The following is a 15,993-nucleotide window of genomic DNA, read 5'->3' on the forward strand; positions in this document are numbered from 1 at the left end:
TGTGAGTTTTTAATTTTTAAATCTGATTATAATCACATCAGATAAAAAAATATGTATAATATATAATTTTTAATATAAATTTAATGACTAAAAAAATAAAAAATTACTGATAATTTATTTTTTTTAATTTTATTAGAGAAATTCTGTATAAAATATCAATAAATTTAGAATTAAGTCTCAATTTAAGAACTTAATTTGTGTAATCCCATCGTTTAAAGCTCTTTGATCCGTTGAAAAAAAAAATTTAAAAACTTGCATGATGCTCATGAGAATTTTTGTTTTTTTGTTTTCTCGAGAACGCTCTTCATAACAGCGTATATTCTCACCTAAACACTCAACAATTTTAAATATAAATAAAACGTTCAAATATGTGGCTGTTCATCTAATTTAATAATAAAAAAAATCTTCTATATCTACATTGTTGTGAAAGATTTGGCTGTTCATCTAAGTGAATGCTGCATCATTTAAAAATAATAAGCGCAATCATGGTCGTAAACGAGGCCATGGACACAATTAACCATGTGAGACTCGTATACCTAGGGCATGTTCTTTTATCTAAAAAATTTAAAAAAAGACAACTCGAGTTTTAACTTTATTTAAATTTACGTTTTTTTAAGTTTTAACTTTATTTAACTTTATTCAAGTTACAACTTTAACTCAAGTTATAACTTTAACTCAAAAACTACACTCAAATTACACTCAAAAAGAATAATTCCTTAATCAATTTCGTATAATTTTTTGATAATTTTCGTGATTAAAGAGCCTAATTTGGGACAATAAACATAGTTTTGAAACTTATATGATGTTATGGAGTTCGGATGTCAAAAGTGAAATCAACCCAACAGAATTCATATCAAAGTTAAAAAATAGACAAACTGGGCAAGGGGCATAAAAAATTGATTGTAAACTTACCTTGTTGGCAAGGTAATGTTTGGTAACGTATCATAAAATTTTCCCATGTTTTTATTGGGGAATCTAAAGAGAATTCCATTTTGGAGGAAGTACCAGTTAGCTTTTTAATGCACGTTTCGTTTATAAATTTATAATTATAATTCAGAATTATTTTTAATTTATATGTATTTTTAAAAAAAAAAATATTATAATCATAATACAAATTCTCGTACTAATTCTTAGATGTTGCGACAGTTGGGTCTGTCTTCCAGATTTTCCAAATTGGTTTCTCTCTCTCTCTCTCCCTCTTTTTCTCTCTCTCTGTTGGTTGGCTTTCCAGCAAAGTATTATTTGCCCCCACCTTTTAGTTCTTTGTCAATTCTTCACCTAAACTATCTTCCTCCTTCCAACAGTTTCAATGGAGGTGAAGAGGGCATGATTGTCATTTCAGGTTCCATAGACAAATTGTTCTGTTTTTTATTTCTCTGGTAGTGGTAGATTACAAAGGTTGTCTTTTCTTTCGTACAAAGCAGGGGAAAAACAGAGGTTTTCTGGAGAGTTTTAGGCTTGTTTTAGAGGTACCCATTTCTTTTCAATCTTAGATTGACAATCAAAAAGCTTCAAAATCTCAACTTTCTTTCTGGGTCTCATCTAATATTCCTGAAATGTCTCAACTTTCCCACTCAAAAAATGTCCAAACTAAAAACTAGCCGCGTATATAATTTCATCATTTAGTTTTAATTATTTAATTATTTATTTTTGAGTGTTTTTGGATATCTGGGTCCTTAATCTTTACTCATTTAAGTTTGTGTCCTTCAGATGAAAAGTGCCAACTTGGCAACAATCTCACCATCTAATAGAATTCTGCTTTTGAAGCTCTTTCCTTGGCACTTCAAATTTGACAACTATCAAACATAAAGAAGAAAATTATTTACATTAAAGTTTTATTATTTTATATATATTTTTTTGGTCTGAAGTTGTAAAAGAAGAAAAAAAAAAAGATGGGCTAATTGAAGTGATGTTAAGTGATTGCTTGGACAAGTTTTTGATGAGTTTTTTGTTGCGCAAGATTCATTGTCCTTCCTTCATTTGCTTTTGCAAGCCATCTCCTCATATTTACACTCCTGGACCATTGAAATTGGAGAACTCCCCAAATGTCCCTAAAAAACCTGTCACAGTTCCTGATCATAACTCTGATAGTGATAATCAATTGCCTGGTGATAGCAAGGTAATTAAGGAGGAGGAAGAAGAGATCTTGGATGGGAAACAAGAACAATTCGATGAGAATTGCCTCAAAAGTAATCTCAGGAAGCCGAATTCGGACTCCGCCAATCCGGCAGAGAAGCCGAAGAAGAGAGTGCAGTGGACGGACCTTTTAGGCAAAGAACTCGTTGAGATCAGAGAATTTGAATCCAGGTGAGCATTTCTCTTTCTCCCTACTTCTTTTTTTTTTTTTTTTAAATTAATTTTTTATTGCTTAATTAATGGCATATTCATTAGCTTCTGAAATTAATTATTGAACAATGAGGTTGATGTTACATTATTATGTTTGTGAAAAAAAAAAATATATATATATATATATATCTATATATATTTAGTCTTTGGTGCATATATTAAACATGGGGTCAATAAAACTACAAGGATTAGTTATTTTCTTGCTTTCAGCAGAAAATCTGTACTTGAGCAGGAAACATATTTTGCTAGATCTGAGAAGGAAAAGAAAAAAAGAATTGAGCACGTGTCCTTAAATAGTTGAAATCTTAATACCAAGCATCTGCTTGAAACTCATAAGCTACCATATGTCATTCTATTAATAAAATGGAAACAAAAATGTTTATTATAATTATCATTTTATTTCAGCTAAGAACTAATAGGCTATGAACATAACTGATACAAAAAGTTCCATTAGAAAAAAACTGAACAAATAGTCTCCGACTTTGAGTGTGTTGTTACCATCGTTACAACACTTTCTGTTTCTGATTGGTCTAGGACCAGATGATTATTTATCTTTTTTAGCATTAATCTGATATGGATCAGTTGAAAGATTGTCAAACAACGGAATTTTAAATTATTGGCTCCTAAGAAAATAAAATAAATAATTTAACAATGATATCATCAGGAGACGACCAGTGTACAAAGCTAGACATGCTGAGTTAAGTGTTAACTACTAATTTCAAGAGTTTACAAGTTTGAATTTTCGGATTGTTATGGGATTTTCAAACGGTGTTTATAATATATAAAAGTAAACTGATTTAGATTAGTGGGGAAGGTTGAGGAACTCTTCATTCTATAATAGTTTGTGTGTAAGTAGCTTCAGCAATGAGTTCACAAGTTAGTCAACAAAGTGAGACAATGAGAATTTCCATTTTATGAGGTCTTGTTGGCAGTTTTACAAAGTAATTTGACTTATTTGAGAAAAGGTTCAAAAACAACTTGTGTATAGAAATTTTCAAAGAACAATGGTGTATATGAAATTAAAAATAATAGTGATCTCAAGTGATAGAGAAAAACTGACAAGTACAGTAAACTTTACATATGAGAAATTAGTCTGTGAGAGTATAATATTTTCTAGGGCTTTCCCTATCACAAAAGTATTTTTCTTTTATGTTCTCTAAAGTCAAACTTAGGATTTGAAAACCCAATTTGGTGATCATTCCACTTGATAGCAAGAAGCCCCATTCTTACTTAGGAGAAGTCATTAAAACACCAAATCTTCATTGGAAGTCTACTACTTTCCCTTTGTTGCAAGGAGTATTCCATGGTCTCATCTTCCCTGATTTTCTTAATCCCGCCTTCGGTAGCGAATCAGATATTTGTTAAGCAGTGCAGTCGTATGGCTTCTTACCCTTCTTTCTGTTGCTTTGTTGTTTTTGTTGGGATGAGAAAGATTGAGTTTGTCATATAGTTGTATCAGTAGGTATGGATATAATTTACATCCGCGTCTGTTGAGTTGGTCGTACTTTGGTGAGCACATGTTAAACATATGAAGAGTTCTGGGTGGAAATTGTTTTATTAAAATTCTACGGATGGTGGGGAAAAGTTTTGACGAAGCTATTGAATAAACTTCTATGCAAATGACTGATTATATATTGTTTGTACTTTACAAGTTCTAATCTAATTAGTTTATTCGTTTGTATATTTTTCCAACAGTGAAATAGAAGATACTGACAATGAGGCTGAGGACAATAGAGGTTGCATGTGTGTTATTTTATGACACCTATCAGTCAGTTTCATTTCTGCAAAATTTCTAAAGGAACTACATCAATGACAAGAAAGGATAGTCTAGATCTTATTTTCATGGAAAATCTTTAGTTATGAAAATTGCCAATAACTTTTTTGGAACTTCTGCAACTTTCTCAGCTCTCTGATGTCAAAGAGGCATCATTAGAACTCAATACTGGAATTTGAGGGGCTAAATATTAAGGATTTGTAAAGAATTTGAGGATCATGGAATATAAAAGTGGGGTTTCTCTCTTTTCCTTTCTATTTTTGATTCTTCAAGAAAAAGAAATGTGATGAAACAAGTGACATTATTCTTTAAGTGTGATTTATTTCAAACACAAACCTGCAAATAACATAATCCATTTTACTTAAAAAAAAGTATCATGCATATTACTCATTGCAAGTTCATACCTTTCGTGAATTAAAGTTTAGATTATAGAATGTTTTCAGCTTGGAAGAAACTAGTTTACATGTGCAAATTAACATACACGTATGCAACTACGTGTATTAGATTAATTTATATGTAATTGGACTTCTCTTCTGTCTTTTGACATTCTATAAACTTTTAAGTTCACTACACTAAAAGAAACTAGTTTTTATTATCTGTATTTTATCTTTTCAAAACTAAATTACAGTCTATTCTTACACAGTACATTATTGATTCAGTATTGTAGTTACTCAACAGAATAAAAGGCCTTAAAATGGTCAACAGTTTAAACTTTTTATCGCAAAGGAAATTAGACGTCTCAATCTAAGCTCTTCTCCTTCTCCGTGTACTCCTAACTTGCACTAAAACTGGAGCAAAATAATCAAATAAGTACATGATAACTACTGTTGAGAGGAGCCCAACTGAGTATCCTATCCCAGCACCTTCCCACGAGAACCATTTCTCATCTTCAGCCTCTTCTTGTTCTTCTCCGGGGAACCCTCCTCCTGCTCCCGCTGGCGGCCCTTCATCTGCACACTGGACACGAATTTGCATCCCGCACAATCCGCTGTTGTTGGCATAGGTGGCTGAATCAGCCATTGTGTCCATTTGGCCACCAACAGGAATCTTCCCCGAGAGCATGTTGTTACTCACATCCAATGTAGATAACTCTGTCAGCTTTGATAGTGTTGGTGGAATCAAACCAGATAGCTTGTTGTGTGACAAGTCCAAGCTCTCTACGCTCTCCAAATCGCCAAAACTTGATGGTATGTTGCCAGAGAGGTTGTTGTGTGAAATGTTGAGGAGCTTTAGACCCTTTAGCTTGCCTAGCGAGGCAGGAATTTTGCCAGAAAGTTGATTCCTTGACAAGTCTAGGAAAGAGTAGATACTAAGGCTGCGGCTTGAGAGGCCTTGTTTCGATTTTTTCCAAGTGACTATCAAGTCGTTGAACTCGATTGAGAAGGTGAAAATGATGGGAAGTGAAGAAATTGTGTTTGGGGTTTTGATCATTCCATCAAGATTTCCAAACTTACTGGAGATTTTTCCAGTCATTTTGTTGTTTGAGACATCAAAAATTCGGAGCCTACTGAGGTTGAATATACTCTCGGGGATCGAACCTTGTATAGAGTTGTTCCTCAAGACCAGAACTTCAAGGGTAGAGATTTGGGAGAGGAAAGTTGGAATCTCACCTGTGATATTGTTGTCTTGGAGATCTAGATGCTCGAGCATGCTAAATTTAGTCAAGTTCATAGGAAAGTCGCCTGAGAACTTGTTATTTCCTAATGCAAGAATCCGAGTTTCTTGAGAAAAGGTCGTGGGAATCTCACCAGAGAATTCATTTGATGAAAGATCGACATAAGCAAGAAATGCACCATCAAAAGAAGGGAAACTTGTGCCGGAAAATCTATTCATCGACAAGTCCAATAGAAGAAGGCGATAAATATCTGAGATGGACCTTGGGATCTCTCCTGAAAATTGATTTGAAGCCAGCATAAGGATCATTATCCCGTTGGCCTCCCCAATATTTTCCGGTAGCTCTCCAGAAAAGTTGTTGCGGGACAAGGCAAGAACCGATAAGCTTATAGAGTAAAAAAGGCGAGGCGGAAGAGAGCCACTTAGCTTGTTGTCTGAGAGAATTATGCTGCCAACATCCATTTCAGCCAGCCATTGTGGAAATGTACCTCCAAGCTGGTTCTCACTCAAGTCAAGAAAATTGAGTCCCTTTTGTGAGGAAATCCAGCTTGGAATTTCCCCTTTAAGTCCACAAGAGCTCAAAGACAATTTAGACAGATTAAACATTGGCGCCATAGTCTTCACATAGCCATTCCAAGTCAAGTTGTTCCTTCCAAGCAACAAATTCTTCAGGCTCTTCATGTTGAACAACCACTTAGGAATCTCTCCATCTAGTAAGTTTTTCTCCAAGGAAAGAGTATCCAAATTTTTGAGTTTTTGCATCGATGATGGGATTCCACCGGTTAGCCTATTGCCACCCAAGGCCAAGGTGGTCAAGTTGGATAACTTGTCAATAGTGGAAGGAATCTCCATTGACAATAGGTTATCCCTTAAATCCAACACTTTTAACGCCTTCAAGGATAAGATCGAAGACGGAATCCCACCCTCAAACTCGTTGCTGCGAAGGGACAATTCCTCTAACTTCTTGAGGTTTCCGATCTCCTCAGGAATACTTCCTTGGAGAAGATTCTGATCCAACTTCAGTGTCCTCATGTGTTTAAGAGAGCCCACTTCATGGCTGAGATTACCATTCAGCAAATTTTCACTCATGTCAAGGTACTGCAAATATTTGAGATGGAAAATTTGTTGCGGAATGAAGCCGTGGAATTTGTTTACCTTCACGTCAAGATGGACCAATTTGCCGAGATTAGCCAACGCAGTCCCCGGGATTTCACCTTCTATATGGTTGGAAGATATGTCAAGTAGCATCAAGGTTCTAATGCCAAAGATTGGCATCAAGACACTAGTAGGCAAAACCATGGGACTTTCGGGGTCTATGTACACAATTGAATCAAGATACAGAGCAATCACAACCCTTGATTTTTTCGTGCTGGATGAACTACACGCGACTCGGTCCCAAAGGCAACAATCTGAACCAGGCTTCCATGAATCCATACCAAACACTGATGACTCATTTGAATGAGTATTTATACTCTTGGTAAGGGAGGATTTGAATTGAAAAAGGGCATTCATTTGGTCATGTGGACAAGTACATGAAGAAGAGGCGAAGAAGATGAGAAGAAGTACAAGTAGGAGGCTTAGTTTGGCCATTTTTGTGGTTTAATTGTTTTTACCAAGTTCAATGTACAAATGGCTCTATTTAAAGCTCTCTAAAAGTAGGGACTTCAGTTTCTTAAGTATAGTTTGCACTGTTAGTCATGCACTATTATTAGTCAATGTGTAGTGGAATAAGTTTGAAAACTTTTGTGGAAGAAAACGATGGCGATGGGAAGGCACCATTTTTTGTCTTGTTGAATATAAGATAGAGTCAAGAGTAATACAAAGTTTTTTTTGACTTCTTTTTCTCTCTTTTTAACCAAACTTTAAATTTAAAATTGTTTGTCAAAAGCTAAAAGCTACTAGCTATGTACTCAAAAAACTGTGCTATATATCCTTCCATTTCCTTGGCTATACATAGCTCAGCCCCACTAAGAGTTTACTATTTTAATTTATATTTGTGAAACTTCATAAATGTTGGGATTTTTAGATTGGCATTATTCTGCAAATTGAAAGAATTGGTTTTGGATTTGATATAAATTGATTTGGAGATTGATTTGCCGCATGAATCTTTTTTGGAAAGTTTCAGATTTGATTGGTTTTTTATTTTTAACATTATTTTGGGCATTGATTTGATGATGATATGATTGCAGAATAGATTGAAAGCTGTTAAAAAAACATTTTGGAAAGTTTAGTTTATATGGAAACTGTTTGGAATCAATCAAATTGATTTGATTCGGTGAAAGTTAATTTCAGATGTTTTTGACAAGTTGAAATTGATGAAATGATTGATATTTGGTTGAGATTCAGCTGGCTGCATGAATCTCTCTTACTACTAAGGAACACGTTCAGGTTCATAGAGTACTCTGCAAGGATCATTATGCATTTATATAGAGGATATTAAGAATCTGCAGAAGTCGGCTTTAAACTAGATTTTACAGCTCTATTGCAAGATTTGTTGCAACAAAATCTGCAACTGACAGAGTGCAGCAGATTACATTGAAGTTTTGGACAGTTGGTCGATTTAACTATTTAAATAAAGTCTTATAATGGTCTTAACACGCCTTTTGAGTCTCAAAATTTCAGTAAGTCATATCATTTTGTGAGTGTTTATTTTTCTAAGTCTCTTCGATAGAGGGGATTAAGGTTTTCGGGAGAAAACTAAGTGCTGAAGGGATTTTAACGTTGAGTCGAGGAGAGCTCGCTGAGCAAGTTCATTGAGTAGTTACAAGTCATAGGCGTCATATTTAGAGAGGGAGTCTCAGAGTGTTTAAGTCCATTTGAGTTGTAATACAGTTTACTTAGTGAATTATTCATATGTTTGGGCGTAGTCCCGCAGAGTAGGTTGTTATCGAACCGCGATACGAATCTCCTGTGTCTTTTTACTATTTCACCCCCATCTCATATTTATTGCAACACATTTAACAACGAACTTAGTATAAAGACTTAAACCGGTACTAACTATAAAAATTTCAATTGTAACCCATTTATCATAACCTGCTTCATATTAATTTGATAATTAAAAACTTAATAGTAATATTTTATTTAATAAAAAAGATTTTATATCTTTCATGTTATGACCAATTAAAAAACTTTTCAGACTCCACCCCACCCCTAAGAATGAGTAATTCCTATTACCCTCTCCTTATAACCATCAAGCACGCCACTTTTGAGACTAATTATTCCATTAGAAAATATAAATACATACGCTTCTTTCTTCCTTTATTTGGCATGACTTTCTTATGATTTTCCATTGTCGGATGATTATGCGTTAATTAGGGGATTATGGTGCGTTTTAATATATCTCAAACCTCTTCAATTCAACCCTTTTCAATACGACAAGGTGAAAAGTAAATGCAAGAATTGAAGAAGAAAGAAAAGAAGGAAACAAGACACAAAAAGGTGTGGTATTTTGTATACGTTAAAATAGTGGGTGTTTTGTCATTATTGTTAAGGGCAAAGAATATGAATTTGGAACGTCAATTTTGTGCCTTGAAGAACTGAGTCAGCAGAATTGAGAAGAAATGAGAAGAATTGCATTTTCTGCCGTGTTTTTCAAAGAGTACAAATGTGGTTCTTTTACATGTAAAATACAGTCAAATAAGAAAACTACAAAGCTAACCTTGTTTTACTCGTATTTTTGAGGACTTTATATTTAGACTACACCTTAGATATGTCATTTTACAAGTGTTGCGCGTAATTTAAGGTTAGTATTAATTAGTTTATAACCGCTGAATCTTATATTTAGAGAATTTTTCTAGTAGGATAGTCCTACCAATAGTCTTAATTAATTTATAACCGTTGGATCTTATATTTAGGGAATTTCTCTAGTAGGATAGTCCTGCCAATAGTGTTAATTAGTTTATAACCGTTGGATCTTATCAAAATCATATTAGATTGAAAAAGTAAGCAGAACAAACAGCTTCTAATACAAATTTAACGGCTGAAAGTAGAGAACTACTAATAATTCATTTTTTTTAGTCCTACCAAAGAAGCTTCCATCTTTTTACCTCAAACCCACTTCGACCCTTTTCATAAGTTGGAATGAAAAGTAAATGCAAGAATCAAGCAAAAGTAAGAAAGAAGGGGAGAACAAGATGCTAAAGATGTTCTAGACCCTAATACATAGTTTTTAGATAATTACATGTAAAATACAGTCAAATAAGAAAACTACAGAGCTAACCTTGTTTTACTCATATTATTGAGGACTTTATATTTAGACTATCACCTTAGATATGTCATTTTACATGTGAGGTTAGTATTAATAGTCTTGGAATATTTGTGGTTGTTTGTGAAACTAACAATCAAACTCATGAAAGTTGTTAAACAAATAAACAATATAAATGAAGTGAACCCTTTTTTACATAATATAAATGGTATAGATACATAAAAATATAAATGCTCTGGGTATCCATCTTAACAAAATCTCCTTCCATTTTCTTCACTTGTTACATTAATGTGATACAGAATACTAATATAGAAGTGGCCCTCTTCTTTCAACGTCAACATCATCACTTTGAGCCTAACTAAAATTCCATTAGAAAGTAGAAAATAGGGAGATTATCTTTACTATGACATTGTTTTCTTTTGATTTACCCTTAATAAGAAATTATGCGTCAAGTAGGATAGTCATACCAATAGTGTTAATTAGTTTATAACCGTTAGATCTTATCAAAATCACATTAGATTAAAAAAATATGCATAATAAATAATTTCTGATACAGATTTAACGGCTAAAAGTAGAAAATTATTGGTAGTTCATTTTTTTAGTCCTACCAGAGAAGCTTCCATCTTTTTACCTCAAACCACTTCGACCCTTTTCATACGTTGGAATGAAAAGTAAATGCAAGAATCAAGCAAAAGTGAGAAAGAAGAGGAGAACAAGATGCTATAGATGTTCTGGACCCTAATACATAGCTATTAGATAATTACTGATTTTCTTTTTTCTTTTTCCGATGGTAAGAGTTGGAAGAGTTTGTAACATGATGTCGTATTCATATAGACAATAATATTTTCACGTCTTTAAGAAATTTACGTGTAAGATTCGTTTCAGCTTATTCCTTTTGGAATTTTTGCCACACTTTTTGAAGCACATATTGCTTTCATGCATTGTCCGTCACTTTCAACTATGTTGACGTTGACTTTACTCAAGCGCATACTAATACTTTATTCTTTTTTTTTTTTTTTTTGAAAAGTTTGTGTCACAAGTCATATGACTTTCCCTTTATCTCCTTTTGCTATAACATATTAATGGTTCAACTCTTCATGTAATAGCTTTTTGTAGAAAAAGGTTAATTTCATGGTAGTAAGTGATTAAGCTAACTAATGAAATGTTGAAAACTATCAGTAACAACCAACTTTCCTCAATATAAAAAAAAGGAGTAAAACAGAATAGACCCCAATTTAAAATGTCTTCTTTTCTTCTGTAGAAAATGTCGAGAATTTTTTTCTTCCCTCTCATTAGAGCTTTTTGTTCATTTAACACATTATTAATTAGAAAATGGAATGGCTACTCATTTTCCCTTCCGTGAAGTAAATGCCCTTAATTTCGAAGCCAAACTGAATAATTTGTACTGATAAATTCCATGTAGAAGATTTACTGATAATTTGTACGGATAATTATTAATTAGAGTATTTTGTAGAAGATTTTTTTTTTTTAAACAAAAGGCAAAAAAAAAAAAAAAAAAAAAAAAAACATCTCTTTAAAACAACTCAAACTAAGCATTGAAAATTCAGAAATGACTAGCTTCTTGATTGGCAATATCATCATTCAAAATCTGGGAGCCATGCGGTACAAAGATTATTTTTTCTTTTTTTTAGCATGAGAAGGATGATAAGTTCAATGAATCAAACTCTACAAATATAACTTATATATAGCTTTGGAAAAATCAGTGACAAGGAAAATAGATAAACATAACATATACATTCACTGCTAAAATCAACATCAGTTGTGTAAAGCCACAGAGGTCCAGACCTCTCCTCAATCCTAACACAACCTAAACCATCTGCACCTTCATTTAGTCAAAAAAAAAAAAAAATCATTTGATGTTCCCAAAAGCTCAAGCAATTCAATCTCTCATCTCTCTCTCTCTTTTCTTTTTTTTTTTCTTTCTTTCTTTCTTATTACTATACTATGCAGAAGAAAGAAAAACAGCGGACCTATCTACAGACACAGCAATGGCGCGTCGTATCAGATATTTGCTCTTAAGTAGTCCAAATAAAACTTAAATCAATAGATAATGCAAAGATAGTAGATACCAAAAAGTTCAACTTCCCCTGTTCTGAACGAGCGCTAAAAGGCGGGCGTAACTTACTGATTTCCACTTCTATGCTTCAAAAGGCTTGAAACTCAAAGCATTTCTTCAGCTTCTTACTACAGATTTTACAGCATTCTGTCAAAACATTTAACCTATGGAGAATGAAAAGCAAGATAAGTTGGGTGTCTTCCGAAGGAAAAGAAAGCTAAAGACGGTAGGAGTATTTTGCCGAATCTGGAAAAGGTATATAAAAGGATTAATGAGGTCAAACCGATAAATTATTTCTTCGCATTATAGCTAGCGAGGACTTTCTTCCCATATGGACTGGTACGCAGCGCAGAGATACGCAGTTTTATGGCATCCATCAGTTTAGCAAAAAGAGTTCCCTGCTCAGTAATCATATTTTGAACTTGAGATCATTTCAAAACAGGAGAAATTCACAACAATCTAGGACTCAATATTTTAATATCACCTAGCTAGTTGCTTGTATTCAAAAGTTTTAAGAGCATCATCTTGTAAAGACACAAAAGATTGAAAAACCCCTTCAAACAATAATCACTAGAGCTCATACAATTGTTTACGATTTATTTGAAAATGTACGGTTGATAGAGATCAGACTACTGGATTAAACACTTGTGTTAGGAAGAAATATAGGGTTTAGAATTTATTTTATTTCTTATTCGGTTTAACAAAATATTTAGTTAGGTTTATTTTATTATGTTCTAATTTTCCAGCAATGGAACGAGCACTTGTATTTTCACTTCGGACCCTGATTATTGATATTGATTACTCATAATTTCCTCTCTAGATTCCTAACCCTCTCTTCTCCTTCTCTCTACTCTCTCTCTCTCTCTTTCTTTTCTTTTTTCTTTTTTTCCCCTAAGCCCATCATGAATTGTTTCAAAGAAAAGGCATATTAGGACAATGAGATGCCACAAAGTAATGCTTATACTAACCTTTGACTGCTCCAGTGCTACTTGAATAACATAATTGCCGAAAGGATCCTGCATGATTTGATCTAGTCGCTCATTTTCTACAAGCTTCTCAATAACATGAGTGCAATTTTCTTCACCGGCAAATTTCAGGATTTTCTCGACCACATTACTACTATACTTCTGAACAGAAAGATCACCATAGCTACCATCCAAATGATCGAGAACATCAGTTGTTGCCCATGGAAGCTCAAGCTCAAACACGAATTGCACAACATAGTTCCTGTAAAGTCATAACTTAGATCCCAAAGCTCAACGTTATCAATAAAATGGAGTAACCAAAAGACTATACTCAAAAGTCAAAATCTCATTAGACCCTTTCTTGAGTTAAATTCGTTACTTAAATATATCACGTGGATACTAAAAGAGAGGCTGCACTGACTCCTCAAGGGTCAAAACCAACATATCATTATTGCAATCGACTTGCATTTGTGAAAACTCACCACAGTTGAATCGGCTATGCCTTTTGCGACACTTTTATGAAAAAAAAAAAAAATGCAAAGCCAGATGGAAGAAGACATTTTTATTTCAGAAAATATAGTAAAGGCTTTCTCGGGCACCCAGCTGAGTTCAGAAATAAAAAATAATTATAAGAGTTTTTGTATAATAAATAACCACTTATTTATTTATTTGTTTTTTGGCTAACGAAACCACATTCATTGTATTTCCTAAACATGCTTTTCCATAACCGCTATACCAACATGAGTAACTATGTCATTGACTCCCTTCAACAAACCTATAAGAAAAAGTTCATCCCAGTGCAGTGCCTAAAAATGATGTTTGATAACAATGTGAGACATGTGACATAAATTGTATGTAATATGAGAAGCAGAAAAAAAGAAAGGGAACAATGAATACCCATATTGATCATAGGAAAGGATTAGAGCATTTGATGCAATCTCATGGATTAAACGGCGTCTTCGCTCTCCATCAGAATAAGTAAGGCATTTTTGAAGTACACAACAGCCATGGCGGTCTTTTGCAAGCTCAACACAGTGGGAAGTCGCAGCGTCAAAAAGGAACTGCAAATAGAAATCAATTAATGTTATAAGCTTCTCTCAATTATTAAATTACACCAAGTAAAAATTAAAACATTTAAAGTTCTACATCAACTAAGACACCCTTTATTTTACTCTTTAATGTTTCTACAAACTTGCGAATCAAGTGTATTATGAAGTTACAAGCTCTACAAATTAAATTAGCTTATTCGCTCCACTGAACATGCCTTAACCACTTCCAAAATACCATTCATATGGAAAATCAATTTTCTTTTATTATCCAGTTTAGACATGAATATTCCCTACTTGACTATGTTCATCCGTCAAATGCTGCAAGCATCGCTGAGCTACATGGTTCCCGTTCATGTTTTTTATTAACGCCACTGTATCATGCGCCAGTGAGAAAACAACCATGGAAAACTGCTCTGTACTGTTAAGCGTTTCAATAACCTTTTGAATGGCTCGAGTCCTGTGGTTGGAGAAAACCTCATATTAGCTTTCCGAGAATAATAGGATAGTGCAATATTGCAGCCATACACATGCATCTGTATATATATATATAGAGAGAGAGAGAGAGAGAGCAAACCCGTGCATATCACACGAGATTCTAATGAGTTCCCCCTGTTCTCTAGTGATTGAATCAAGTATTTGCATCCTCTGATCCTCATTACACACTTCAAGCAGTTTTTGGACAAGGTAATTCCCAAAAGGATCTGTCATTAGCTCAACAATATGATCTCTAATTTCCTCAAAAATCATCTCAATCTCTTTTTGGGTTCCTTCAACAAATTTCCTTTGTAAGAACCGGCAACCATGTTGGTCCTTAGCCATGTGATAAATCCGACCGGTGACCTCATTCAAAGAGTTATATTTCAGAGGCAGATACTTCAGATCAGCACTTTTGAAGTCTCTTTTATCACGGTAAGTATCCCACGATCTCTCACTATCAAACTGATAGCAGCCGGCATTAGATGAGTTATGGAAGAAATTATCATTTCGGAGAACCTTTCCATTTTGAACGACATGAGCAAATGATTCATTTGCCCCAACATGGCCAAACTTCGCAGCATCAATCTTGTTCAATCCGTGTGATCTAGCTAAAATCTGGTCGTGGTAACTCTGTTTCACCACTTTCTCCCAAGCCTTTTGATCATTGCATTCAATGGAACAGTAGGCGGGATTTAGTTGATTTGATTCCCCAGGCAGGGCATAACCATTCCACAATGATTTTTGCTTAAATTGTTCATATTGGTGAGAGATCGGTGCCTTGCAATGGGTCTGCCTTGGATTCCTTTTTAGTAACCTCGTTGCAATGTTTCCATTTTCGAGCAACAAATGATGATCTTCCAACTGTTGATTAGGAAACTGCTGCAAATGTAGATACGATTGGTGTATACCATAACGCTGTTCCTCTTCCATATTACTCCAACTTATTTGATGTTGGTTTGTTTGATGTGGATTTAGGTATGAAATATGAGCTTGGGTGTCCGTAAAGAGTTGCTGGTGATCAGACATTGCTGGAAACTGCATCCCAGGAATGGTCACATTAGAGAGGAATGGAAAACCATGCATCGAATAATCTAGCGGAACAGCAGCAGGAAAGCTTTCAATTGGCTGACAGTTGGCAATGCTGTGGCGTCTTTTGAGCTCTTGAGGATTGAATCGTGACAAGTTTGCACTTTCATTGTGAACTTTTGTAATTTCAGCCCCATAGAAGCCATAAGGCACGCTATTTGGTGTTCGGAAGGAGGGAACAACCATTACCGATGAATCCATGTTAGAATCTCGTTTTTTCAGGGTGTAATTCTGCAAGGATTTTTCCAAAGGAGGGTTTTCCCTGGCCACCGTAGGCACTACATCCTTAAAGCTCAGCTCTGAAAATGCAGAAGTCAAGGAATGGTCATCAGGAAGATTCATTTCCGCTGATGGAAGTTGAACAACCCCTTTGGTCGGTGAGCATTGAATTCTGTTCAGCA

The 15,993-nt window shown here is 34.4% G+C and overlaps 3 protein-coding genes across 4 annotated transcripts in view; 1 reads left to right on the plus strand and 2 right to left on the minus strand.

The window, feature by feature from the left end:
* The first annotated feature begins 1,226 nt into the window (after nucleotides 1-1,226).
* LOC21402088 lies at nucleotides 1,227-4,350 on the plus strand. Its single transcript, XM_010114380.2, has 2 exons — nucleotides 1,227-2,307; nucleotides 4,042-4,350. Exons 1-2 carry the CDS (start codon nucleotides 1,910-1,912, stop codon nucleotides 4,103-4,105), a joined length of 462 nt encoding a protein of 153 aa, XP_010112682.2. The 5' UTR covers nucleotides 1,227-1,909; the 3' UTR covers nucleotides 4,106-4,350.
* A 478-nt stretch (nucleotides 4,351-4,828) lies between these two features.
* Nucleotides 4,829-7,392, minus strand: LOC21402089 (LRR receptor-like serine/threonine-protein kinase FLS2). The gene has a single exon (XM_010114381.2). It carries the CDS (start codon nucleotides 7,322-7,324, stop codon nucleotides 4,865-4,867), a length of 2,460 nt encoding a protein of 819 aa, XP_010112683.1. The 5' UTR covers nucleotides 7,325-7,392; the 3' UTR covers nucleotides 4,829-4,864.
* Nucleotides 7,393-11,688: 4,296 nt separating this feature from the next.
* Nucleotides 11,689-15,993, minus strand: part of LOC21402090 (pumilio homolog 12) — a 6,170-nt gene continuing 1,865 nt past the window's right edge. The window contains exons 3-8 of one of the 2 annotated variants that reach the window (XM_024176232.1): nucleotides 14,604-15,987; nucleotides 14,324-14,486; nucleotides 13,878-14,041; nucleotides 12,984-13,242; nucleotides 12,299-12,413; nucleotides 11,689-12,179 (exon numbers count right to left, since the gene is read on the minus strand). In XM_024176232.1, the coding sequence (XP_024032000.1) occupies nucleotides 12,306-12,413; nucleotides 12,984-13,242; nucleotides 13,878-14,041; nucleotides 14,324-14,486; nucleotides 14,604-15,987 (2,078 nt within the window). In that variant the 3' untranslated portion in view covers nucleotides 11,689-12,179; nucleotides 12,299-12,305. Of the gene's footprint in view, nucleotides 12,180-12,298; nucleotides 12,414-12,983; nucleotides 13,243-13,877; nucleotides 14,042-14,323; nucleotides 14,487-14,603 lie in introns of both variants that reach the window. The other variant, XM_024176231.1, reaches the window with a different exon arrangement.

This window comes from Morus notabilis, unplaced genomic scaffold (genome assembly GCF_000414095.1).
Source record: "Morus notabilis unplaced genomic scaffold, ASM41409v2 Scaffold176, whole genome shotgun sequence".
Classification (NCBI taxonomy): domain Eukaryota; kingdom Viridiplantae; phylum Streptophyta; class Magnoliopsida; order Rosales; family Moraceae; genus Morus; species Morus notabilis.

Excerpts from the sequence above, each read along its gene's own strand:
- LOC21402089 (XM_010114381.2), bottom strand. The coding sequence starts at position 7,324 with ATGGCCAAACTAAGCCTCCTACTTGTACTTCTTCTCATCTTCTTCGCC.
- LOC21402088 (XM_010114380.2), top strand. The coding sequence starts at position 1,910 with ATGTTAAGTGATTGCTTGGACAAGTTTTTGATGAGTTTTTTGTTGCGC. Across the intron at positions 2,308-4,041 it reads ATCAGAGAATTTGAATCCAG|TGAAATAGAAGATACTGACA; the intron begins GTGAGCATTTCT and ends TTTTTCCAACAG.